This window comes from Amia ocellicauda, chromosome 8 (genome assembly GCF_036373705.1).
Source record: "Amia ocellicauda isolate fAmiCal2 chromosome 8, fAmiCal2.hap1, whole genome shotgun sequence".
In the NCBI taxonomy this organism is placed as follows: Eukaryota; Metazoa; Chordata; class Actinopteri; order Amiiformes; family Amiidae; genus Amia; species Amia ocellicauda.
In genome coordinates, this window is record NC_089857.1 from 11,315,370 (window position 1) to 11,342,305 (window position 26,936).

A 26,936-nucleotide genomic window follows, 5' to 3' on the forward strand; every position below is an offset into this window, starting at 1 on the left:
CCAGGACTCTTCCTAGAGCTGGCCGTCTGGCCAGACTGAGCGATCGGGGAGAAGGGCCTTAGTCAGGGAGGTGACCAAGAACCCCATGGTCACTCTGACAGAGCTCCAGCGTGTCTCTGGAGAGAGGAGAACCTTCCAGAAGAACAACCATCTCTGCAGCACTCCACCAATCAGGCCTGTATGGTAGAGTGGCCAAATGGAAGCCACTCCTCAGTAAAAGGCACCTGAAGGACTCGCAGACCATGAGAAACATAATTCTCTGGTCTGATGAAACAAAGATTGAACTCTTTGGCCTGAATGGCAAGCGTCATGTCTGGAGGAAACCAGGCACCGCTCATCACCTGGCCAATACCATCCCTACAGTGAAGCATGGTGGTGGCAGCATCATGCTGTGGGGATGTTTTTCAGCGGCAGGAACTGGGAGACTAATCAGAATCGAGGGAAAGATGAATGCAGCAATGTACAGAGACCTCCTTGATGAAAACCTCCTCCAGAGCGCTCTGGACCTCAGACTGGGGCGAAGGTTCATCTTCCAACAGGACAACGACCCTAAGCACACAGCCAAGATAACAAAGGAGTGGCTACAGGACAACTCTGTGAATGACCTTGAGGGGCCCAGCCAGAGCCCAGACTTGAACCCGATTGAACATCTCTGGAGAGACCTGAAAATGGCTGTGCACCGACGCTCCCCATCCAACCTGATGGAGCTTGAGAGGTCCTGCAAAGAAGAATGGGAGAAACTGCCCAACAATAGGTGTGCCAAGCTTGTAGCATCATACTCAAAAAGACTTGAGGCTGTAATTGGTGCCAAAGGTGCTTCAACAAAGTATTGAGCAAAGGCTGTGAATACTTATGTACATGTGCTTTTTTTTATTATTATTTTAAATTTGCAAAGATTTCAAACAAACTTCTTTCACGTTGTCATTATGGGGTATTGTTTGTAGGATTTTGAGGAAAACAATAAAATTAATCAATTTTGGAATAAGGCTGTAACATAACAAAAACTTTCCGGATGCACTGTATATCAGGTAATGCGTTTCATTAGGTTATTAAGGCCAACTTCACTCCTTTACTCGATTCTCCATTTGTTATCCAGTGTGAGATCCCTACTGAGCTCCTGTATATTACTACCAAAATCCCTTTCAGTAGAGCCCTCTGCTTCCACATTTTTGTGATGATAAAGACATTGGCACTGTTGTATACAATGACTGGGGGGTTTGCAGAAGCTTAGTCTTTGGGAAACAACTCTGGGAATGGAAAAAGGAAGGCTGAGAGAATCATTTTGTTCTAGCAGCCAACAAAATCCTAATAAGTAATCTTGCTCTACATCCCCCCCGCCCCCCTTCACTAGCAAATAAACAATTTGTGTTTCAGGATACAACAGACATGAGTTAGACCATGTCCTTTTATTTAAATGTGTAAGCTGCAGATATGGTTAATTTAATTTTGGACCTGTAATTCATGAAACACGCTGTACTACGAATCATGACACTGACTGGTAAACTGTGCAGCAGGGAGGTGGGAGGTGTCGAGCTGTGTGTATATGGTAGTGATGTTAACAACCATGGCAAGGCAGTGTCCTCCTCCTCCTGTCTGTGTTTAAATAGGTTTGGCTGTAGCCCATTCCGCAGTCTTTGTTAAAAGCCAACAGAAATGTGAAACATCAAACTCCTCCCACACAGATGGACAGGAGACTGCTGTTAAAGCTTCACGATTCCTGACTATAAGAATAATCTTTGCTGGACAAAGAGCAGTGAAATCAATTGTGGGTTTGATTTACCCTGCATAAAAAGTCTGTAAAAGTGCACAAGGGGGGCAAAAAAAGTGTGAATTCATGTATTTTTCAAAAACTGCCATTGATTTTGAAACTGTCATGTATAGGGGGGGTGAGGTCAATAAAAATTAAGGTCTTCTGTCTGTTTCTGTGTAGTAGCCTCACTTAGGGTGGGGGGGGCGAACGGGAAAATATAAGTATAGTATATAAAGTCTCAGAGCCAAGATAAGGACCGAAGCTGTGTTTGTGCCTTCAAGGACAAGCTTCACTTCACAGCAATAGGTAAAGGTCAGGTGATCAGTTTTTCTCAGAAACAATAGTCAACGTGTGTGTGTGCATGCATGTGTGTGTGTGTAGTGTGAGTGTGTGTTCACCGCTGATATGGATAACAGAGACACAGTGACTCGCAGTATGGAGGAAGACAGACATAGACACTATCTATATACATACCTCCTGTGCCGTGTAACTCCCAGCTGAAGCATACATAGATGTCTGCTTCCAATAAAGAAGAAACTCAAGGTGAGCACAAGCAGCCTGCACGAGTTGCTGCATTCATGTTTCATGCCACTGTCGGATACTAGACATCAGTCAAAGATCAGACAGGGAGGTCAGCCATAACTTCTGTATGAGACAAACTGAAATATTTCAGTTGTGACAACATTCTATTTATGGTTATTAAGTTGGTTAACCTCCACTTCCATCCATCTCATGTGACAATGGCCTCTCTTTCCATCCAGCTTCCTCTTCCATTTCAATCATCAGTTACACTGGGTAACTCTTTTTGTTCCCCTCTATCCCATCAAATAAAGCTGGAGTAGGATATTTCCTTTGACAATCTCTCCCAATCTCCTACTCCTCCCCCCGATGAATCCTTAAGGCAGTCTAGGTCCCTGGGCTCTGCAGAGCCTCTAATTGAAAAGCCTTTTGTGCTTGTTGCACGTGTGCGTGTGTGTGTGTTTGCGCGTGCTGCCTTTCCACAGCACCATAATGAGCTCTGCTGTGGCTATAGAGCACTGGAGCCCCCAGTCCATTGGGACAGTGATGCAAAAGCCATTTGGAGCCCATCCTTGACTGCAGATAGCATCTTTCATTAATTCAGTGGGGCTGCCATCGTCTGGCACACATAGAAAAGGAAAAATAATGTGAAGCCTTTCATTCCCCCCAAAACCTGTATTGGCTCAAACATGAGCTTACAATCTCATTCCAGAAGCTGCTAACCAAACTTTATCATGTTTCCTGCCAATATTGCTGTATACTGTGATGTACAATCTGTCTAGATATCAATGCAGGAGCTCTGTAGAAAGCAGTACCAATTTGTAGAACAGGAAGCATTGTGAATTGTGTGTGTGCGTGCGTGTTTGTGGGGGCGGGACACATAACGGGAGACTGGACTGAACAGTTTAGAATCCATAGTTTGTTTTCTTTACAATACAACCACAGTCTCCGTGATTCTAGAAAATAACTACAAATTTAAACTAAATGAACAAATATTAAATTCCATAGAGGCTGAATCTTGCTTGCACCAAGTTTTACAGCTTGTTCCCTTTCACATCCAGGGCTTTTTTTGCAGCACACTGCCTTGCAAATACATAACTATTCAAACAATTTGTCTGAATAGTGATTTCTGTCAATTACACACTGTGTATGATGGTGTGTATTTACATGGTGGCTGAATGCTAAATTCTCTTCTCTTGTGTGTTCCTCAGCACCTGAGAGTTGTATTAGGATTACAATATTCTCCTTGCTGCCATCACTTTCCCCACGCCTCACTGGGCACTCAAGATGGGGCTGTCCAAATATCCCAGGGACTTGGAATCAAGCATCATGAAAATTCCTCTCCACATTTGAATGTAACCAAGTCAACCCTTCACATGGTGTAACCAGATCTTGGCTTGAGAGGGTATAGTAAAGATTCATCAGTCCATCTGGATATCTAGAACATGCAGTGCTTATCCCACATAAAAATAATGTATTTGTTCATCCACTTTGAATAAAATCACTGAAAATGATTATTCTACTGGTAAAGTATTGTTCTTTAAAATAGGGTGGCAGGGATTTGAGTAGATAATATAAAGATGTTTATCTCAGACATGCAAATAAAGCAGGAAAAAATACATGAACAATGACCTGGACCATTTGCAAAACCTGGTTCATCAACTTTAACACCTACATCCAACGACAACAAAAATAAACAAACAAACCACTGTTTCCTGTGACAACATGAGCCGACACACTGGGGATTTGTCCAAACTTTCACATTTATTTGAATTTCTGCATCCAGACACCAGAGCTCTTATTCTGGCACTGCAGCAGAGAAAGGCAGCATCAGGACTGACCACTGCTGTCCACCTGAGGGCCAACAATTGAAGCTTCTTGGACGTTTGCAAAATGCCTTACAGGCAAAGCATTTAATCACATCTGCAGAAAACACAGAGACTGCCAATGCCATTTGCCAACGCGTCTGAAAATGTGGCATATTTGCGGAGATCCCTCTTCCAGCTGACCTACAGCAGGAAGTCTGAGTGGGCATGATGCCAAAATCAAAGTGTGTGGAGACGACACAGATGACACAATCCTCAACTGATGGCAGCAGTCATGGGGATATAGGCTGCAGCTTGAACGACACTGCCTGGCTTCTTTCTAAGGATGCTTTCCAAAGTCGTAAAGGTCAATGGCAACAATTTTAGATATTTTGGCAGTTTGCATTTTGGAGCTGAATGGTTTTATGCTGAGTTGTTATCATCTGAAATTCCCCAGATGAGAATAACTTGGCACTAGGAATACTAGGGCTTGAGTCCTTAACACCTCCTATAAGAATGCTTTAATAAAACTGTCCCCAGTTTGACATTGCCCAGCGTTAATCAACACAGCACACCATACCATCAAAGCAAAGATATAGACACACGCCCTTCAAATGTGCAGACTGTTCGATCCTTTCCCCTCAGCAAGTTGACCTAATAACAAAGGATAGCTGTATTACCTATACTTGTGTGTTCCTTAGCATGAAATGAGCCACATAAGAGTAAAGGAAATCCATGGGAGTTCTCAGTGTAACTGTAAAATTGTCTACCAAATATTCTAACTCAGCATTCTGTGAATCGCATTTAGACTAATTAATTTCACAGCTCCAGACTAGAGCATCTGAATCTTATACAGCAAATAAAGGGTGGGAACCAAGAATGGCCTTTAGTGTGACAGATTTCATTTCTGTTAACAACCAAAAAACTATAAGGGCTAGACCAAATCATACTTATCGCACCATGATGGTTTACCAAGATTGTACCACGCTTTAAGCATATTTCTACTGTGTTTTGTTCCATGCTTTACAATATATTACCATGTTCTCAGATTTACATATTATAAAGAGGTTAAGATGTAAAAGCAGTTTAATTACTTTTATTTAGTAATACTGATGTATACTATCTATATTCAATTATCATTACTGCCTGCTATTATTAGTATTATTATGATCTTTAACATTTTTCTACTTCTTGAAAGTAAGAGAATGTAAACGCAAAAGTGGACTTAAAATAATTAAAAGTTATTATTATTATAAAATAAACAAAATCAATGAAACTGTCTCATCCAATGTCAGTCAATCACAATCGAATCCACAGTTACCCATTGTTTAAAAACTAACACTGTCATCATTAATTGTAACCTGTATCCTCAGTACACTTTTAATGGAGCTTATTCACTGACAGGGTGACAGATCCCCAGTGACTTTGATGCCTTTGGCTGGAGGAATGACAGAGTATCTGCCTGAACATCTAAAATGAGAAGACAGTGTAAGACACTGGCAAGGGAGTCGATGGTGGCTGGGGTAGGACTGGCAAATCACTCACTATCAATCATGGGCAACGTTGCCTTCATTTAAATATTCATTCCAATCTCATTAAGTCTCCTCTCTTTTATCGCTTTTGTCTAATTTACACATCACTGCATGTAGGCAAAAAAAAAGCAAATGTCAACCAAAAAAATTCTGGGTCTGCTTTGCATATATGCAATTAGGGTGCTCCTACCTTTGTGTCTTCTCCCCAGGGTTATCTGACATGAATGTGGAGCATGCAAAGAATTGTGGACCGAGCTAAGCAAAGTTAGTCAGCCTTTGCAAACAGCAGGCTTTGATTTGTGAGCTGGTGGCATATGCGCTGAGAAGTCCCGCCGTTTGAATAATGCTGATGATAATTGTTTGGGAGTACGAGCGCAAGAGATCAGTGGTTTTGCCATTTCAAAGCTGGGGGATATTGATTTCAAACCCTTTAATTTCAGCCTCATTAGATGAGGTAGCAGGTTAGTGCTCAGGTGATAATGCAACAAGGAGGATGAATGCCCTGCTTAAAGTGAAAATGTATACTGAGGATGCATGCAATACTGTAATACACTAAAATATTTACACCAATCAGCCATTACATTATGACCACCTGCCTAATACTGTATAGGTCCCCTTCTGCCGCCAAAACATCCCTGACCCGTCGAGGCATGGACTCCACTAGACCTCTGAAGGTGTGCTGTGGTATCTGGCACCAAGACGTTAGCAGCAGATCCTTTAAGTCCTGTAAGTTGCGAGGTGGGGCCTCCATGGATCGGACTTGTTTGTCCAGCACATCCCACAGATGCTCGATTGGATTGAGATCTGGGGAATTTGGAGACTAAGTCAACACCATGAACTCGTGATTCATCAGACCAGGCCACCTTCCTCCATTGCTCTGTGGTCCAGTTCTGATGCTCACGTGCCCATTGTAGGCGTTTTCGGCAGTGGACAGGGGTCAGCATGGGCACCCTGACTGGTCTGCGGCTACGCAGCCCCATACGCAACAAACTGCGATGCACTGTGTGTTCTGACACCTTTCTATCAGAACCAGCATGAACTTTTTCAGCAATTTGAGCTACAGTAGCTCGCCTGTTGGATCGGACCACACGGGCCAGCCTTCGCTCCCCACGCGCATCAGGTAAACTCAGTCTACAATATCAAATTAGCAAATGTTGGATTAATGACCCAAACCGGATTGTCGCCAACTCACCATACAAGACTTTCATCCACTTTCTGTTCCTATAAATAATAAAACAGATATGTAAATAATTTCTGGCACAACATTTTACTTAAAGCAGTTGTTTTCTCAGGCTTTTTCTGGATTAAATCATCTGCCAGGAGTAAAATATTGTCTCTGTATAAACAAGATGTTTAACTGAGATGCAAATGTCTCAGCACACATCACCAATTCAGAATAATCCTTACGATATACACACTCATTATATTGTTTAGTCCTCTTTGTTCTATATGATAGAATACGATTGTCATTCTGTTGAGGTGTTCCATTTGCATATTTAATTGCATCACCAGTAAAGCTGTAGATCAAGTCTGTCCTCCTAATTGATTGCTATGTACTGCACCTGTGTTTGGGTGAATCCATCTTCAGGCTGAAGCTGTTATTCAGCATGTGAAATATGTACATTGTAGCTGTGCTGAGTGTGTGTGGTTATTCAGTTTGAAATGACTTTCTTTTCACAGTCATTTCTGTCTGACATTGGTATATGACAGACCTAAACTCCCCATTTACTGTGGATATGTCAGAGTACCTATAGCAGCACTTTAGATCAGTTGGAAACAGCACAGTAGTCAATTAATCTCAGTAGTCCTGAAATTACTGATGGCAACAACACCCCCGTCCCCCCACCGCCAATTATAACTGCGGTGACTCGTTCACAGCTGTGCTGGTTTCATGGGTCATTTTGTGGCTCGGGTGATTCCATTTTATTGTTTGTGGGACACAAAAGTATGTTATTAAATCGTCTTGTCTTTTAGCTTCGGGCTGTTGCATGTCTTTCAGTGAAGACAATGGCCTTGTAACCTTTATTGTTCCACTTCATTTAGTATAAATTGAATTTATGCATAATTCTGTGAGATCCATTTACAATCATTTCGAAGAACACGATGAAATTTGTAGCATGATTTTTATTAAACCGTGTAGGGTTTCAAAACAGGAGCAGAACAGAATGGATGACAATGATAGTGTAGACAAACTGAAAGGGACTTTCTTCAGCATTAATAAAAAAATCATCTCCTCTTTTCAAAGTGTGATGTATATTTTTATGTATGGATTGTAATGTTATATGAAATGTTATTGATATTAATAAATCATGGTCTAATGTTCTCTTTGCAATGTGGGTTATGGAGTTCTATTGATAAATACACAGTCACATTAAACATTGGTGAAAAAAATAGAATACGAAATCTTATCCACAAAGAAGAAGAAAATAAAGCATTAACGCATCATGAACGCATCATCCTAATCAATTAACTCAGACCAAGAAAACTCAAAAACAGGAATCAAAACAAAGCAAGAAAAGCAAAAAAGCTGAGAGCACGGGTCTATTCTCAGGATTCAAATAAGCGTCACTCTTGGGCATTATGAATCTGAACCCATTTACTGTAACTCATCACAGCAGACAGTAATCTGCAGCCTCTTCCCATCACTGTTTGCCATAATATCAGCGAGGTTGAAAGGATCTTGTATTCGTTGTCGTGTATGGCTGTGGAATAAGGTGACATTCATCAGATAGCACTGGCACCAGGCGAGCCCATTGTGATGCCCCTGCTAACAATGTTCATGTCAGATAAGCAGCGGCAGCTCCTGGAGTGATGAGGCAGAGCAAACCTGTCTGTGTGCCTCTGTGGGAAGTGTTCACACTGGAACTTTTCAGCCATTATTCCTGAGCAGCTTCCATCTGAGCCGAGTCCACACCATATTGAAACATTTTACCACTCATAACTACTCACTTTCAGGTGTTTATTGTCACTCTCAATGTAAATCTGTTTTGTTTGTATAGAATGTGAATAAGAGCAGCCTTGATTATGTTTTTGGTCATTTTACTTGGATTGCTTGGATTGTTTTAGTATTAATTGTAGAAGTTCATGCAAAATTACATTGTTTTGTTTTTGTTTTTAAACTGCAGTCCAACATGATTGCATAGGAACTAGGATTTATATATTTATGTGTATATATACACACACACACACACACACACACCATTGGTTTCTGCTTAGAGAATTTCAACAAGGCAGGGTGCCAGCCACTCGCAATGTGAGCAGATGTGGGGATCGAACTGCAGACCATAGAGTTATCAGCGGCACACTGAAAAAGACCTACTTTTCTAACCCCCATATGCAGTATATTATAATATTAATATTAGAATTTAATATTAAACTCTCTCTCTCAGATAACCTATCTACAGAGAGAGATATGGACAGTCTTTTCCAGTTTCTGTTGGGAATGCTTCCATATGTATACCTGAATTACCATTGTTTTAATGCCATATGATTAACACATCTAGCTTTAACCTTCAATAGCATCAGACGTGTGTGGAAACAGACACTCATGTGGAGGACCTTGAGAACTGTCAGTTAGGGCCATTGATTTTAATAAGGAGAGAAAAGGATTTTGCGTTTTTATAACACATTTCTTTCCTTTTATTTTCTTTATTTCGAAGAAAGATCAAGCACTGTCAAGCACTAGCCCTGTTTTGGCAACTGAGCTTCCCACTGAAGTCAAGACAGCAGAGTCCTTGACCTCCTTCTCGCGCTTACTCAAGACACATCTTTTCAGACAGTACTTGTAATTTAGTAATTTACTCTCCTGTAAGATTTCACTTATACAACGTTTACCATACTACTTGCCTTGCATTACTAGTACTCGTATTGTTTAATTTCATTTCCCCTATGCTCCCTTCCCCTGGCCCTTAAATGTAACCTAACATCTTGTCTGCACTTATCATCTTTTACAATCTAGGATGTAAGACCTTATATATTGTGTACATTAGAATTTGTAAAATGTATTACGCTTTGAATTGCACTGTATTATGTGAACTGCACTGTATTTTTGCACTTCGTATTGCACTTATATTTTGTAAGTCGCCCTGGATAAGGGCGTCTGCTAATAAATAAATACTAATAATAATACTACTAATAATAATAATAATAACCTTTGGAAAGGGGAGATTTTGTATTTCATTGTCCTGCTGTCTGGGGGATTGAGGCCTGCTCGCTAGCTGCACAAAAATAGGGTGCAGCTGTAAGGGCAAGGTTTGCTTCACAGGATATTGGTCCCCGAAGACAGCCCTCCTGGGGCCCAGGTGAAGCCAGCGCAGACCTTTAAATAAGGCAGGGTCTTTGCACAAAACATTGCTTCAGCCAAGAAAAAAACACTTCCCTGACACGAGCAGCAGCACTCCCTTAGATGGCACTATGGAATCAGAGAGAGGGAGGAGAGCTTTTATTTTAATGATTCAAAAAGAGCTTTAATGGCATTACACCCATTTGGCCAAACCATTTACAGGGGGTTCCAGTGCAAATACAGAACAGTGCAATGGACAATAATATCAATAAAATATACACAGGTGTACAGATATACATTAATATACCTCATACACAACATTTACAAAACAGTTCAACGTTGACATATATATATATACATATACATATATATATATATATATATATGTACACATGGTAAACAATGTCTCTACACTGCCTCTCTCAGTCTGTTGCAGGTGAGCACATAGTCAGCAGCCAGCTCTCTGTGTTCATCTTCTCCTTCACACAAAGGCCTCTGGTCTGGGAAAGGCACAGCTTGATGGCAGATTTTAAGTGGACTGATCTCTCCAGGGGCCACTAGTGTCTTAGAAGTATCATATAGTGTCCCGCCTATTGCTTTCCCAGTTACACCATTGGGACTAGTCCAAGACCTGCATTTAAATTTTAATTGAATTTGTAATTCATTGTAATTCATGTAATTAATTTGTAGTCCACTGTGTTTTTCTCTTACGCTGTAGCTGCATATTCGTATGATAAAAAGTTCAGGAAATATAGTAAAATAAAAATCAGACAGTAGCTCGTTTGACTACAAGATCCCAAGGTTTTCCTTCACTTTAAGGAACAGGATGTGCTTCAGGCCCTGGAAGTTCAGAAACCCCTGACATTCTCTAAACCCTCCTGTGGTTGGACAAACATTCAACGAGTCAAACGTTGGCCAAAGAAGCATTTTATACAAAACCTGATTGTATTAGTTTCATCATCATCATTTTGAGGGAGAATGCACACCTCAGATGGGACACCTTCTTCACAAAGGAGAAACAAGCATGTATTCCAAACCAAACTGGCGGAAATGCCAACACTTTATTGCTTAGGGATTTGACTGCTTCAACAAAAGGCATAGAAGGTGAATAACTACATGATAAGACAGACAAGGACTCATTAAAAGACTCACAAGGTCTCTTATGTCAGTCAAATCCAGTGAAACCAAAGCACACATGGTTTCACACATTAGCAAGGCATTTCATTTCAAAACTTTACACACAACAAAACAAAAACCACAATAGGCAGTGGTTAGATGACAAGCCACACAGTCATCATTAGCCAGTAAAAACATGAACATTGACTGCATTTCTAAAGCAAATATAGTCAACATAGTTAGAAACTCGTATGTGACTTAAATTTAGCTCTCCAGCTTATCCAACTGATCTAAAGAATATCAAAAGAAATGCTTCTGTGCAATGAGTTCAGATATGTTTAGTGTTATCACTGTCAAGCAAAGTGCTTAAGGGATATCATAGAATATGAGGAAAATAAATACCACTAATTCCACATAACTGCACTGATTAGCATGCTTTCATTTTGTAGTATACACACACACATATGTATAAAACATATATATTTTTTACTTTTCATCATTTTCTTTTAGTTTTTTGGTATATATTCAGCTAATGATAAAAATCAAATCAAATTAAATAAGAAAAACAATGGTGTAACCTAGAAAGCAACATTGCTTTGGCTGATAGACCCGTCCCTATGGTAACTCCTGGGAGTCCTGTGTAAACCTTTCTTCTTTACTCCCTACATTCTTGTAGCTATGCAGGGTGACCGCTTTTTGCAAGGCAGCTGGTACTGGAATCCATCCAAAATGGCTAATGTCTGTAAGGATATAATCAAACCCCAGCAGTTACAATCCAAAGGAAATGATTCATTTATTGAGGCTCTAATTACAGGTAATGAAACAGCTGGTTGTGGGCTCTGAATTCAAGACCACATTACTTTCCAACAGCTGTTCTTGAGAAAGACTGGGGGGCTGGGAGGAGGGGGCTGACTGTCTTAATCTCTGCACTAACTCCCTCTGACCAGCACTAAATGGTACACACCAATAAAGGTTAGGCAAGGAGTAATGGCCAGGTATGAGAGAAAAATGGGTTTGCTATAGCACAGCATTTCTGAATGTGCGTAGAGGCCTCATTGAAACATGGACTGTTAATGTTGTGTGTTTTTCAAAATCATTCGTTTACAGTTTGTTTGCAGTATTTCTGAGCTGTTACTCTTGCCTTGCCTCTAGAGAGTCATGCTTGCTCTTCTCTTCCTGCAATATGAGCACATGCTATCTGTCTTTATGTGATACTATTACAAGAAAAATATTTAAAAAGCTGGAATGCCAGGTAAAAGTTAACATGTACATGTGAATTATGAATTCGGAACATTCAGTGCAGAAGGGTGAAAAAGATCTTTCTCCAATGTGCTGTCCAGCTTTTAAAATGTAGACAGTGGAGAAACTTTAGCAATTTATCATGCGTGACTGTAATTGCATGTAATTAACTTTAGCCCATTTGGAAAATGAATGAACCACAAATGATGATCAGCACTGACTTGCTTTGATTGTGAATGATCTCAGAGGCACAGCGGATAGCTCTCACTAAATAAATTTGTGTGTGATGCTTTTTAAATGGCACAGAGCTCCCACTATCAATAAAAAGTCTGGCTACATGGCTTTGGTGGCCCTGCTCTTTACTAGGACAAGTTGAGACCCTGCTTGTTGAAGAGTATGGAAGAGCAGATGTCATTGCAGTTGTTGTCAACAGTGTCTCAAAGCATGCTGGGTAACAGGACTTGTCAGTTAGTCTTTACAGTGTTCTAACTACAGGAACACATGCACTACATTGTCACAATGTGTTGAGAATGGAATGATATCTGAAGAAACAGCTCCATATATGTCTGTAGGGTTGGGTAGCTGATTAACACATCTGTTAAAGATACAGATTTGTACTTCACTGTATTTTTGCACTTATGGATAAGGGCGTCTGCCAAGAAATACAAATAATAATAAAAAGAAGAAAGAGATGTCCAGTAAAAGTAGGCTATGCACACAACATCCATTGTCGCCTCTCTGTTGGTTATGCTTGTACACGTTTTTTAAAAGTAATGTTCTGGCAGCATAGCCTCCTTTCGCTCTTACCGAGACCAGACTGTCTTCGGTATCAACACAACTGAATGCCAATGTGTTTTCCCACTGCACCCTCACTGCAATATACAGCCATAGGAATGCAAACCTAGGTAACCTTTTAAAAGGAAAACAGTATAGCAAGTCTGAGTGTCTGAAATAAAATGCAGTAAATAATGTTCCGTACACCGGTCACTCACAGGATCATGAAATATGCGTTCCTCTGGGTACAGAATTCATATGCTGGTGTAATAAATATTTTGAGAGTTTTGCTCTCTTCTCTAGGCTCTGGAAATGCAAAACAGTTTAACTGGCTATCTAGCTCTATCCCACATGTTGGGTCTCCGGAGCAATGGATTGTCATCACCTATTTAATTTTTCAGTGCATGCTGCCTCAGCTTCATCTCCCTCAAGTACAGAGTATAAACTGGATAATACGCCTCAGCTCATAGTTTATGCAGCTGATGTCACTCGCTGGGTTTTGATTTAAAATCTCCTAATCCGCTGCTCCCAGTTGTGCCTCAACCACCAGAAACAATTCCTTCCGCCTGCACCAACCAGACAAACAACAGCAGAGTGGAAGAAAGTACATGTGAAAGTGTTGTAACTGACCCCGCAGTCTTGAGAAGACTGTCACCGGCCTCTTGATTGGGCACTTCTTTCTTTCCTGCTAGAAAGAGGATTGCCCTGAACCCTGAGCAAAGTCTAGACATATTTTGTTCATGTATTAAATCCATTTGAACCAATTAGAATCCAAAAACTACGCAACGCAGATTTATAGAAATACACCCTGATAATCAAAACAAGAAAGTGAAAATCCACTGGGACAAACACAAATTATTAAGACCCAAACTATATTCTTGACTTCAGTTCTATTACTTAAAGGCAACAACAACAACAACAACAACAACATCAATAATAATAATGACAAAAAGGAAAGCAGTAAAGCAGTACCCTATAGAAAATAAAATTAAAAGCTGTATTTCTATACTAAGTACTTTTATTATTATCACACTTCTTCATAGGAGTACTAAAACAGCAAAGACCAGACTCATTTCTATTACCAGCAGTGCCCATTATTAATGGTGGAACATTATATTCATTATTATTTAATTTAATGAATCCTTTTACTGTGCATCCTGATGGGAAAATGAGCTGGTGAAGCATTCCCAGGGCTCTAAGTTAAGGAAACAGCCAGCCTTAATGTCCCTGTTCACATTAATGAGCAGGGTCAATAAAGCAACCCAGCCATGGATTGCAGGTATGGCTATAAAGACACTTGTGTGAGACCCACCTTGCTCTTCTCTGAGGCCGGTTATTTATTCCAGTATACAGTTGTCCTCCCCCTCCTCCCAGCAAGCTCTACCCCCAATTGTGCACACGCATTATCACCGCTACACGTGTAATTAACTCACCTAGGAATCTGGGCCAACTGACTAAAAGCAGGTTGTTTGGCAAAGACAACAGATTTGTATTGATACTGATTAAGAAGCAAAACAATAGAAACAAAAATGCATAATATACATGTATGTAGTCACCTAGACTCTCCTACCTTCCACACCTCTGGTCAAAACTCAACATTCAAACCTCCCAAAATGTATTTTCTCCAAAAGAGAAAGTTTTTGAATTGGGAAAAGAACAACATTATTAATGAGGCTGAACTGACAGGAGCATCAGAGTGAGGAAGAAGCAGCGTTTGTTTGTATCACAACACAATCATCCTAATTATTGCAATACTAAGAACAAGACGAACACAGAGGATGCCAGCAATGAGTAACACCACCTGCAGCTGTAGTAATGATGTAAGCATAGATTCATATGAGAGTAAACATTCATATCCAGATTATCTCCCTATTTAGTTTAAAGCATTCTGTTATTGCGAGCTATTCGGCTATGTGGCTATTCAACACGTCAATAAACTCGATAAAGACTGGACGGCTCACGTTTGCGGCAGGATTGGAAATATTTGGTTCCCAACACATGTACAACTAAAGACCATACACTATCAGCACTGAGATCAAAGAAAGAAAAAAAGAAAAATCACTATTCATCATTGGTAAGTTCATAAAAACATTTTTGCCAGCCAGCTTGTTTGTCTGTAGAGGTCACTATGGGGATGGATTTTCTTCTTTTTTTTTCTCCATAAACAAATTTGGAGTCAGTACACCAAAACAGAACAACAGGCTAATCGAGTTAGGGCCGGACTGAGAGGAAATGGCTGGCAGAAATCCATTTACATCTAAAAGGCAATGGGGAGAGGCAGCTCATACATTATGCATAGGTAAGCACAGAATTTAGGGGATACATTCTTTTAAAAAATTAAGTGAGAGCCGTTGGCATAAAAAAGGTTTTTTTTCTTGTTATTTCTCTCTCTCTCTCTTTTTTTCTTGTAGCTGCCAGAACAAGACAAATGCAACTAGATGATTCTAATGAATCACACTTGTATTTTTGTCTAGGAAGAAGACAGGCAAGAAAATGGAAGGAGAAATTTCAAATACAAAAATCTCTGCGGCCAGTGTTGGGGACATTTATTTTTCATTATTCCGAAGGTGACTGCCACCTTGCATTCATGGAAATGCAAAAAACAACACTAACAACAAAATAATATGAGTTCATTATCATATGGATATTGGACTAAATATTCACAATCACTTTCCTAATTTCAAATACAACCATGAAATAGAACACCATACACAAGCTTAGAGACATTTCACCATGTATTATCTTTCTTTCTTTATGTATTTATCGAGATAAGTCCACCTATCTCTTCCTGATTTGCCATTGCAGATCATCCCAGAGGTGTTCTGTCAGTCTGAGGTCTATATAGTGTTGAATGATAACTGTACAGCACAGAAAACACAAGCCTCCACACTTTGGATAGAAAACTTTATTGAAAAAATATACAGCAATTTGTAGTTATACAGACACACACAGGATCACTGTGGGATCACTGGGATGAAATCAGACATAGAAGAAGCAGAATCGTCTTTTAATTTGTATGAAAATGGATTAAGTGTGAAAACAGGTTATGTTTGGCTGGAGTCCTACTGCAAATGTCTCTCATTAAAATACTATACCATATTATTTCAACGGGATTAAGGTCTGGTTACTGGGGAGACCACAGCAACCATTATTAACACCTGTTGTTCTCCCACCTCACTTTCTCTTAATTAGGAGAGCAAATCCAAAGTCACCAATTATAAATTAAGATCTCAGCAGCTGATGCAGTATGGTTATAATAGGAGGAATTATTCTCTCCCTGATAACCATCATCACAGACAGTGATGTGCAGTTTCTGGGCTGGTCAACCTGGTTGCTTCAAGTCACCTCTTTCTGTACTGCAAGGAGTAGAAGAGCCACAATAACCCACCATGACAACCTTCCTGCATTCATATAGGCATCTGGTGTGTGTACAATTCAGCACAACAACTTTCTTGTGGTTCCCTTCACACAGTACCATTCCTTGCACAGGCAAACTGGATACCCAATATCATTTTATTGCAGTCAACTTACAAAAAGCAATATGAGGAATAATACTTCAATGGAGGTAGAATGCCACTAAAATGTATCCACTGTTGTGTTTACAAATGGCCACTAAACATTTTCATGAAATGTTTTGTGTGTGGCTGTTCCCTGCTTTGTAGGATTGGAGTAAGAAACACAGGTGATCATGTAATTTGGACCAAATATACACTCACCTAAAGGCTAATTAGGAACACCTGTTCAATTTCTCATTAATGCAATTATCTAACCAACCAATCACATGGCAGTTGCTTCAATGCATTTAGGGGTGTGGTCCTGGTCAAGACAAGCTCCTGAACTCCAAACTGAATGTCTGAATGGGAAAGAAAGGTGATTTAAGCAATTTTGAGCGTGGCATGGTTGTTGGTGCCAGACGGGCCGGTCTGAGTATTTCACAATCTGTTCAGTTACTGGGATTTTCACGCACAACCATTTCTAGGGTTTACAAAGAATGGTGTGAAAAGGGAAAAACATCCAGTATGCAGCAGTCCTGTGGGCGAAAATGCCTTGTTGATGCTAGAGGTCAGAGGAGAATGGGCCGACTGATTCAAGCTGATAGACGAGCAACTTTGACTGAAATAACCACTCGTTACAACCGAGGTATGCAGCAAAGCATTTGTGAAGCCACAACACGTACAACCTTGAGGCGGATGGGCTACAACAGCAGAAGACCCCACCGGGTACCACTCATCTCCACTACAAATAGGAAAAAGAGGCTACAATTTGCACAAGCTCACCAAAATTGGACAGTTGAAGACTGGAAAAATGTTGCCTGGTCTGATGAGTCTCGATTTCTGTTGAGACATTCAGATGGTAGAGTCAGAATTTGGCGTAAACAGAATGAGAACATGGATCCATCATGCCTTGTTACCACTGTGCAGGCTGGTGGTGGTGGTGTAATGGTGTGGGGGATGTTTTCTTGGCACACTTTAGGCCCCTTAGTGCCAATTGGGCATCGTTTAAATGCCACGGCCTACCTGAGCATTGTTTCTGACCATGTCCATCCCTTTATGACCACCATGTACCCATCCTCTGATGGCTACTTCCAGCAGGATAATGCACCATGTCACAAAGGTCGAATCATTTCAAATTGGTTTCTTGAACATGACAATGAGTTCACTGTACTAAACTGGCCCCCACAGTCACCAGATCTCAACCCAATAGAGCATCTTTGGGATGTGGTGGAACGGGAGCTTCGTGCCCTGGATGTGCATCCCACAAATCTCCATCAACTGCAAGATGCTATCCTATCAATATGGGCCAACATTTCTAAAGAATGCGTTCAGCACCTTGTTGAATCAATGCCACGTAGAATTAAGGCAGTTCTGAAGGCGAAAGGGGGTCAAACACAGTATTAGTATGGTGTTCCTAATAATCCTTTAGGTGAGTGTGTATATATATATATATATATATATATATAAAATCATATACACACAGACACACACGTATATAAACTCTTTCAGAACATGTTCACACTAGATCAGTGTTGAAGCCCTCAGGAGAATTGTGAAGGTAATTAACTCAGAACACACAAGCAGCAGCACTCAAACATTATTCAGCCTTACAGAATTTGAAATGATACCAAAGGCTACAAATCTGCTCCCAAATGAGGCACTTGCCATTTTTATTTAGCTCTGGAAAGACGTGAGGTCAGTATTAACTTTTTATTAACATTTATTTAGGTACCTCTTATTCCTCGTCTCTCTCACACCGTCCTAAAAAGCAGTGAACGCACCACTGGAGCAAGTGAAAGATGATAAAAATAGACGTGTACTTTGCATGACACCAGAAAACAAGGCTCCTAAGTGCTTTTCATTTCCTTAGGAAGTGGTAGTACAGTCAAGCAAGCTATTAACGCATGTTTCCCTCTCTGTTTTATTCTGTGCCCTACTTCTTAGCCCTCACAGTGAGGCCAGGTCACAGCCAAGCTTTGGGTAGCGAGGTTCTATTTTCCCCTCGTCTCCCCGGAGAACGTCTGCTGCTAGTTTTGCCAAGATGGCCTCACCCGCGCCCTCATGCTCCCGCTCCGATGTAGGCTTTTTCCTCTCTTGTCATTGGGTGGCCTCCGAGTGCCTAGCGCCTGCTGAGAGACGCCACCCTCGGACACCGAAGACGTCACGTCCACAGACGGGGCTCTTTCCAGCACACTCTGCTGTGGTTTCACCGCCACTATGGGAGTTGGCTGTAAGGCGGATTCTGAACGTTCACCTTCACCTTTTATTTTCTCGCTTTGGCTGCCGCCTTCTTCTGCTCCCTCTGTGCTCCCCGCCCCTGACCTGCTCTGGCTACTCTTCTCCCTGCGCTCAGCCTTAAGCATCTGCAGGCTCTCGCAGGCACGCTCATATTCGGCCTTCAGGTTCTTCAGCTCACCGGAGGCACTGTCCCTCTGATCTGCACAGTCCTTCAGCAGCTGTTCTACCGACTGGAAGAACTCCTTCCCGTACCTGGAGAGGGCCTGATCGCCTGGAAGGAAAGAGGGTTGCAGGCTTTAGTAAGGAAGATATCAGAATAACAGTTATGCTTTGGAATACGTGTGTGGGTTACTCTGAAGTATGAGAAAGATGAAATACGCCATAATCAAGAGTTAGGTGGCAAAGCTGCTGGAGGTTTGTGTTTATGGTAAGACACCCGATTGATTAACACAAATTTTGTTTGTGGTTGGTAGTTTTATTTTATTAAACATTTAATTACCCAGCACAATAAGAACCAGTAAAAGTCTTATTTATGGTGGAAGGCTCCTCTGCCAGCATTTTAAAAGCGCTGGGGAGTTTAGTATAGAAAGTTCAAAACAAAGGTCATTCAGCAAGTCAGTGTACGCAATCGGATTCAAACATGGCAATGTGGGTTTTGGTATTTGGATTAGACTGTCGGAAGGGACAGCCTGCGAGAATCCCAAAGCACTTGACAGTTAAAGATGGTTATTATTCCTGGAAAGGAGCTTAATTCTCTACACCCATCACCACAGCACAGACACTGGTGTTCACATGGGCTTTCTCTCTGGCCTGCATAAGTTCAAATGACACAGCCTGCAACAGCCGGTTTACATTGAACAAGGCGATGCCAAACAGATTTACGACCCCCCCCCCCCCCCCGCATGTTTTAAAAGGAGAGGAGTGTGAAATGGAAACAGAGATAAAGCAGGGCTGCTTCTGACATGGTGTGGAATGTGTCAGGAATGCTGTAAATCTCCCGGCTTTAAGGGATCACCTGGCTCCCTTCAGCGAGCTCCGGCAGCCCAGAGGGAGCCTCTCTCTGAAGCGCCCCAGGGTCAGCTGACCCCAGGCAGGGGCTCATGCCAATCAGAAGGACACGGCAGGTGCTGGCATGTCGGGCGTGCTGCGGTGCTATCGAGCAGGTGTGAAATATGCAAAGGGACAGATTTACAACTGCAGATAGGCAGGCTGAGAGACAGATATATTGACAGACAGATTGACACGGATAGACGTTCAGATTGCAAGCAAAGACAGAAGCGCCAACAGATAACAAAAGGCACAGGCAGAGACTGTCACAGAGTCGATTGATGTGCAGATCGCTGCAAAGATACTCTTGGACAAGAAGACACAGTGGAGAAGCACTGGAGCAGATAATGTCTGGAAATAAAGCCTAGCAGTATTTTCCATAGTATCTCTTGAAGGTTACAGAGAAGATACACTTGAGCTGGGCAAGACAATATGGACAAAGCTTACTGACAGGCCGAAGGGAAACTAGGGTGTCACAGTGACACACTTGAAGTAGAAACAGTGTGCAAAGAATTGAGAGAATAATCACCTGCAAATAAAGTGGTCGGACAGTTACATTGCATAGTTTTTACTGAAGTGCATAATGGCAACTTGGTTATTATATATCGAAATGGAGATTACTAGCAGATGAGAAGAGACGATAGAACAAACAGCCTTCCACGAGGTACATGAAACACTGTGGTTAAAAAAAACAAAAAAACTGCAAACCACAGAACATGTAAAGACACGGCCAGATACAAATACATAACAAAACACCTAGAACTAATAATAATATAACTTGATTTTATCTTGGAGTAGTTATAACAGAGAGGCACTTCACAAGTCCTTGTATAAATATTTACGATGAACAGGCCTCGCTGAAATGTACCGAGTGTGCAGAAACAGAGGCCGTCCTCCAGGCCTGCGGTACTCAGCTCAGTCAGAGCTACAGGGGGCGGCCGCAGTGTGAGTTTCTCTCCCAGCCTTGCCAGTGTGGCCTCAGCGCTGCTGAAAGGAGACCACACACTGAGCTGCTCAGTGCCAGGCCACCTCAGTAAAACTGTGAGCAGGCTCTAGTCCTCTGCTGGTGTTAAATTGGCCAGGTAGTATAGAGGCTCTGGTTCCAGATTAATAGGAAATTCACAGCGTCTTCAGCTGGGTATCTTTAGAGATGGGTATGCATGGTAACCTGCAAAACCAGCTTGGATCCAAATTGATTGTGACTAATAATGCCTCGATGGGGTCCTTGGCCTTCTTCCAATAAGGAACTGCAGTCATTTGCGCAGTGAAATTAGATTTCCCATATTCTTGTGTGTGTGTGTGTGTTTATATAAATATTGAGTGAAAATCAAAATTAATCAGTGGGCTATCAGTCGGCTCAGCATGACTGTAAAATAATTTCCATGCTTGTCTTTTATTGCAATATAACATTCATAAACCAAGTTCCAGATGTTTCCATTGCGTTTTATTGTTTTGTTTATGTAGAAAGCAGGCATAGCTGTCTGTGAGGTGTCCTTGGAGAGGTCAATACCTTGATGTACAATGAATAACAACACATTTTCAGCAGTGGAACTCTTTCCTGTAACCCCAGCCGGTCACAAAGCTGTGCTTCATAGACATAAAACACAGCTACGGTTATAAAAACTACGAATCGCATCGGCATTATAACCGCTATTTTAAAGAGAGCTGCTACTGTGGGCTACTGAGGTTAGTAGGGAAGTGGTGCTGGAGGTGTTACCTTCATCCTTTGAAGGCCTCAGTGCTTCCACAGCCTCCTGGATCTGTTCGGAGTTGTTTTTGAAGACTGTCAGAAAGTCTCGGAGAGCAGCCTCAGAAGCTGTGCTTTTCAAGGCACCGTAACATGAAAGAACATCTGTAAAAAACAAGAGTCTGCTGACAGGCCTGCTATCACAACACTGGCTTTGAGAAACATCCATTCATAAAGAAAATGTATTATTATTTGAAATCTATAATTAATTTTCAATAATCACCTAATTTTAAATATGCACCAGTCCTGCTGTTTCTGTCTTTTGCTGACAATGAAACGTAAAATCTTATTGAACGTGTTTGAGCAACATTTTCCATCTGGGAGATCATAAAACATGTGGCCCTCTTGAAGGCCCATATTAGGACTGGTCTCTGTCCTTTTGGTGATTCTCTCTTGTGAGTTAATGATGTAACACTGTGACCCCACAGATCAGGTTTGTAAGAAATCAAAAGACTGAAAAGCACAATCTTTCAAGATCACTGGTTCATAAGTGACCTATTGAAGAGCACCTCAATAGTATATATATCAAAAACAAAATATCCTTCATGAATACTATGCAATAGGCTATATATTAACTGTAAGTGACAAGTAAGTGAAACCCTGTCAGTGGAAGCTTCATAGAATCCAGTGGAAGAAGTGGAATCAGAGGCTGTAATAGTCTTATATAACAAGGTCAAATCAATTAACAATTGTAGCACTATATAGTGACAGGCCAGAAGGCTTGTAAGCGTGTGGAAATAAATACATAAATAAATAAAATAATCTATACAATCTGAATGATAAAGAACACAGAATAAAGAGGTGGAAGGGGCAGTGGTGATCACTGCTGCTTCACAGCTTGTGGGACCCGGGTTCATCTCTGATCCAGGGTGTCTGCCTGTGTGGAGTGTACATTAGTGCCTTTAAGACAGGGCCTACAAAGGGCAGTGTATGTCTGGTACATGTGTGTTGTGAGCATGGGCAGTGCCAGGACAGCTTTCCTGTACAGGGAGATACCTGCAAGAATATGTCTGCAGCTGATTAGCACGGTAAGACTAGTGACCCTGCAGGAGCTGCACGTTGAGGTAAAATTATAATGGTCCGTGTTATACTCCAGGGCTCCGTACATCAGCCGCAGTAATTGGTTGGGTTCCATGGTGAGAGGAGGAAAGGGCCGGGTGGTGAGATCACAGGGTCTGCTTTGCTTTCAATCACTGTCCTTCACACGTAGGTTGCAGTCAAGTTATTACTCACACGCTGCTGGGTGAATTGCGGTAGATGCCACAGTCCCCCACAATGTGCGTTAGGTCATTGTCTCATGTTATTTTTGCCCCCCCCGGCGTAAATTATACAGTCATGTTTTAAGAAATACAGTCCCAATATCAAGCATTCCCATTGAGAGCCCACAAAGAACTGTCAATCCAGTCCAGGACAGAGACAATTGAAACACAGGCAGCGCACAGGCTCTGTCACAGGCTCTGCGCTCTGACCTTGCCTGACCCCTAAAGCCCAACCAGGTATCAGTCTGAGCAAGGCACACTGCAGATCTGTCACTCAGCCTTAACAACGGAGGGGAAATGTCAGGTTCTCATTGTCATTCTGCACCTCAGCAGGACTATTCAAACACTGACAAGTCATGAATTAAAAAGAAAAGAAAAAAACAGAGTTTTTTTACCACTTTAGTAGACACATGGATAATGGGCTCAGAATAGTTGAAATGGCATCATTAGACAGCACATTCCTGACTTTGATTTCAAGTAAAAAGCCAAATGAAGTGTACCTTGCAGAGGAGAGCATAGGCTCTCAGTGACGCTGTCCTGGAAAGCCCGGTAGGCCTGTCGAATCCCCTGGATCAGGGCCTCGGTGTACTTGATCTGCAGGTGGTATAAGCTCCGGTGGAACTCCAGCTCGGCCTGCAATGCCTCCACCTAGATCTCAAAGACAACACAACATGAAACTCCCCAAATGCAAGTGTTGCAGGTCCCATTTGAAGACAGCATGCAGTGTTGTGTTTTAAATTTTTCAGCTGGTTTTAATGAAGAAAATGCTCAGTTTCGTCGATCTGTTCATACCCTATTAGAAGTAGAGAATGTGCTTATGGTCCCTCATAAGTAATTGGAAATGGTGTTATGACTGGGGTAAGAAGACAGCAGAATACCAACAGGCAGAAAGTAAAACAAAACAAAAAATGAAAATGAAATATGAGGTCATATTTGACTGCACACAGTATGATTTTAATTCTCCGAGATCTTACTCAGCTTTACTTTTTTTTTTTATATACAATTTATTGATGTTACTGCTTATTAAATGAGGCTTAAAAAAAGTTTCGCACAGACTATGTACATGACTAATGCAAAAGCAAAATAAACAACAGAAAAGTCCATATTAGATATTCAAACATCAAATTGATATATCCCAAAAAATTTAGTTAAAAAGAGTCCTGTACGTATGTAAATTTCAGCCTCTCAGGTAACACATTAAAAGTCTAAATGATTACTGCCAAGGATCCTCGGCTTCTATTTAAGTATGATAAGTGTTTGTTAATAAATGCAGGCATCTTGTAAACACAATCTATAAATAGTTTAAATTAAAAATTAAAAAAGAAAATAGACAAAACCTGTCTGTGATTAACAGAAGGATAAAAGGGATAAAAGTCACCCCTCTAAATGCCTGGGAACTGGCTCGACTGATGTGCTGCTCTTTGAAGGCCATTTACATTAGGTTATCGTCACATTTTAAGTCTAGAATCTGTGATCCTTAAAAATGCATTAATGCCCCATAACTCCTATTCGTGAGGAGACTGCCTGTGACACTGAATGAAGTGTTGTGCATTAATCAGGGCACTTAGCTGGGGAGGCCGTTGTTTACTACTAATGATTGATATTTTCTTCCCCTCTCAGAAAGCGAATGCTCGTGTGTTACCTGAAACAGCTGCTCTGATGACCGCCCAGAAGAGAATCAGAGAAAAGGCCTCCCCGTCTGGCAAAATCATAACCTGAATGTTTCAGAGTGGTTTGATACCTGCCGATAATCACCACTGTAGAGGTGTGTGTAATTATTGTTATTTCATTTAGACTTTAAATACACAAACAGATTAGGAAACTCAGAGGAAAACCACAGTTTCCAGAATAAGCAGCATAACATGACAGGGCTCCATTATTTGTTAATTATTATGTTGTTCTAATTGAAGGTCTGATTAATTAAAGCCATACATTTTAGTCCACAAGTCAAACCTCAATCGAGGAAGCTGAACTTCTTCTAGGTTTGATGACATCTAGATGGGGGAATCACACCATCGACTCTTCAAAAAAGAATATGGTATTTGATGTTTACCTAATTAGCTGTGTTCACACCATTGAATAAATAAAATACTTGATTTGTTTTAATCTTATCTTTTCTTGAGAGACTATACTAATTACTCACAGTAAACTACATATTGTTCCCACAATACAGTACAGAAGGAATACGCACAAAGAAATCTCCGGACAAAGAATGTATGTCACAAGGTGTGCTCGGCACTTTGTATAGACACAAAAATAAACCAAACTGGGGGTGTTGGGAGTTGGACGATTGAAAGGGTATGTTTTTTTTTTTATGTCAGTACAGTGGAAGACAGATTAAAAGAATATGCCGGGTCAACCATGAGGCACCACACATCCTGCTGAAGAAAACAGGAACCCGGGAAGCCAGTAATATTCCATTGGCACGGCTGAGGGTTCTTACCCCACCCTCTCGACGGAGCCCACCTGCTGCAGTGCCATCAGCCGTGAGTAATTGGCGGTCTTGACCAGGGCCTCCGCGGCTCGCCGGGCCCGCTGCTGGGGGGCTCCTCTGGGGAAGGCCGGCAGCACGGCCAGCACTTTCTCTGCAGTGAGGTTCTGGCTCACCTGCTGCTGTGATCTGGCCTGTAAAACATGGACACTGTCAGGCTATGCATGTCCAGGAGCACTCTTCTTCAGTTAAGAGTGCCCTGAGAATGCTTTTGAAATCCAAAAGAAAGTTGAGTGCACACACATGTGAAGGCATTACCAAAAATGATATATATATATATGGAACTTAACATCTGTAGCAAAAGCGAGCCACTCTACACATGAGCTCATTGTTTTATTTCATGGAGTGGCCATTACAGCAGGCAGCTATTTTTAGTCTTTACGTCACACAAGATCCAAGCAATAAGTTGCAGTAAAGGCAGTGCTCACTCCAGTTTTGTCATCTGTTACACCGTCACACTTCCCTGACTCTGTCTGGCGGGGACCACCTTGCAAGCGGCTGATATTGCTCATTCTCATTGCACACCCTGTCCTTTGGCCTCCGTTTTAAGCTGCTTTCAAGGTCAGAAATGGGCGTAAAAAACAAAACAAAAATCACGTCACTGTGGTTGCCGAGTTGTAATGGAGGACAGCGTGGGGACTGAACTCTATTTACTTTCGCCCATCAAAGGTCCCATTTGATAATCTCCTGCATATGTTGTTAAACCACAAGACACAGCTCAGATGCCTGAGATTTTCCTCACATTCTCAGTCTGTTTAATTGTCTGCTTGAGTGTCCTTTGGTAAACTTTCAAGTCTGACGTCAGCAATTGGTGAAACATCAAATCACGTTCACCCACAATGGGAAATGAATTACATGTAGCTTGTTAGCAGGCACATTCTCTAGAGCTATTTTGATTTACACCCAGCTGATATTTCATGCTGTCAACTTTTGTTTCGAATAGAATCATATTTTGGAATCAATAGTAATGGAAAGTAGTATTGTTATTCATATTGTGATGCTCATAATGGTTTTATAAATATTAGAAGAGGATAATGATGAAGAGGAATAGGAAGAAGACGAAAGGGGTTGTTTTTAAGCTACAAAGGCATGATGGCAATGAAGTTAGAATGGCAGGGAAATTAAAGCTGTAGGATTTAATTAGTGAGGTCTATGGGGACAGATCTATTTGTTTGGGAATAAAGTTTGTGACAGAGCCTGGGGAATGCAAAAATAAAGACACATTTATTGTGCATCTAGATTATTTTGAAATATAGCTGGGAGGAAGCAAGAACGCTGTGTGAGTTTTGTTTTGAACTAGTGTAAAAGGCGGGTGTGCTGGGACCAGCCCTTCACTCTGGGCTGTTGCTTGCTCAGTAAAGTCTCCTTCTTGCCTAAGGGAACTTTTGTTTTATTTCCACCATGTATATTTCTTCCATGAGTAGCCTTGATGTAAATAATAAACATGCAACATAACACAAAACAAAAAATAAACCACACATGTACACAGCCCTGGCTGGCCTTCTGCATCGTGTAGAGTATGCTATAGACACTTAGGCTGAACACGTTTTGAACCTCAATAATAAAACTGGACAAAAGGAATTTAACCATCATGGGTAACTTCTTCTTTTTTTTTTTTTAAATAGAGTTGTTTCACAAATACT

General features: G+C 41.3%; 1 protein-coding gene across 2 annotated transcripts in view; it reads right to left on the reverse strand.

The window, feature by feature from the left end:
- Positions 1-17,609: 17,609 nt before the first annotated feature.
- LOC136755431 (alpha-internexin) overlaps positions 17,610-26,936 on the reverse strand; it is an 84,240-nt gene continuing 74,913 nt past the window's right edge. Inside the window, exons 8-11 of one of the 2 annotated variants that reach the window (XM_066712007.1) lie at positions 25,269-25,427; positions 23,303-23,450; positions 21,514-21,648; positions 17,610-19,020 (exon numbers count right to left, since the gene is read on the reverse strand). In XM_066712007.1, coding sequence (XP_066568104.1) covers positions 18,539-19,020; positions 21,514-21,648; positions 23,303-23,450; positions 25,269-25,427 — 924 coding nt within the window. In that variant the 3' untranslated portion in view covers positions 17,610-18,538. The remainder of the gene's footprint in view (positions 19,021-21,513; positions 21,649-23,302; positions 23,451-25,268; positions 25,428-26,936) is intronic. The other variant, XM_066712008.1, reaches the window with a different exon arrangement.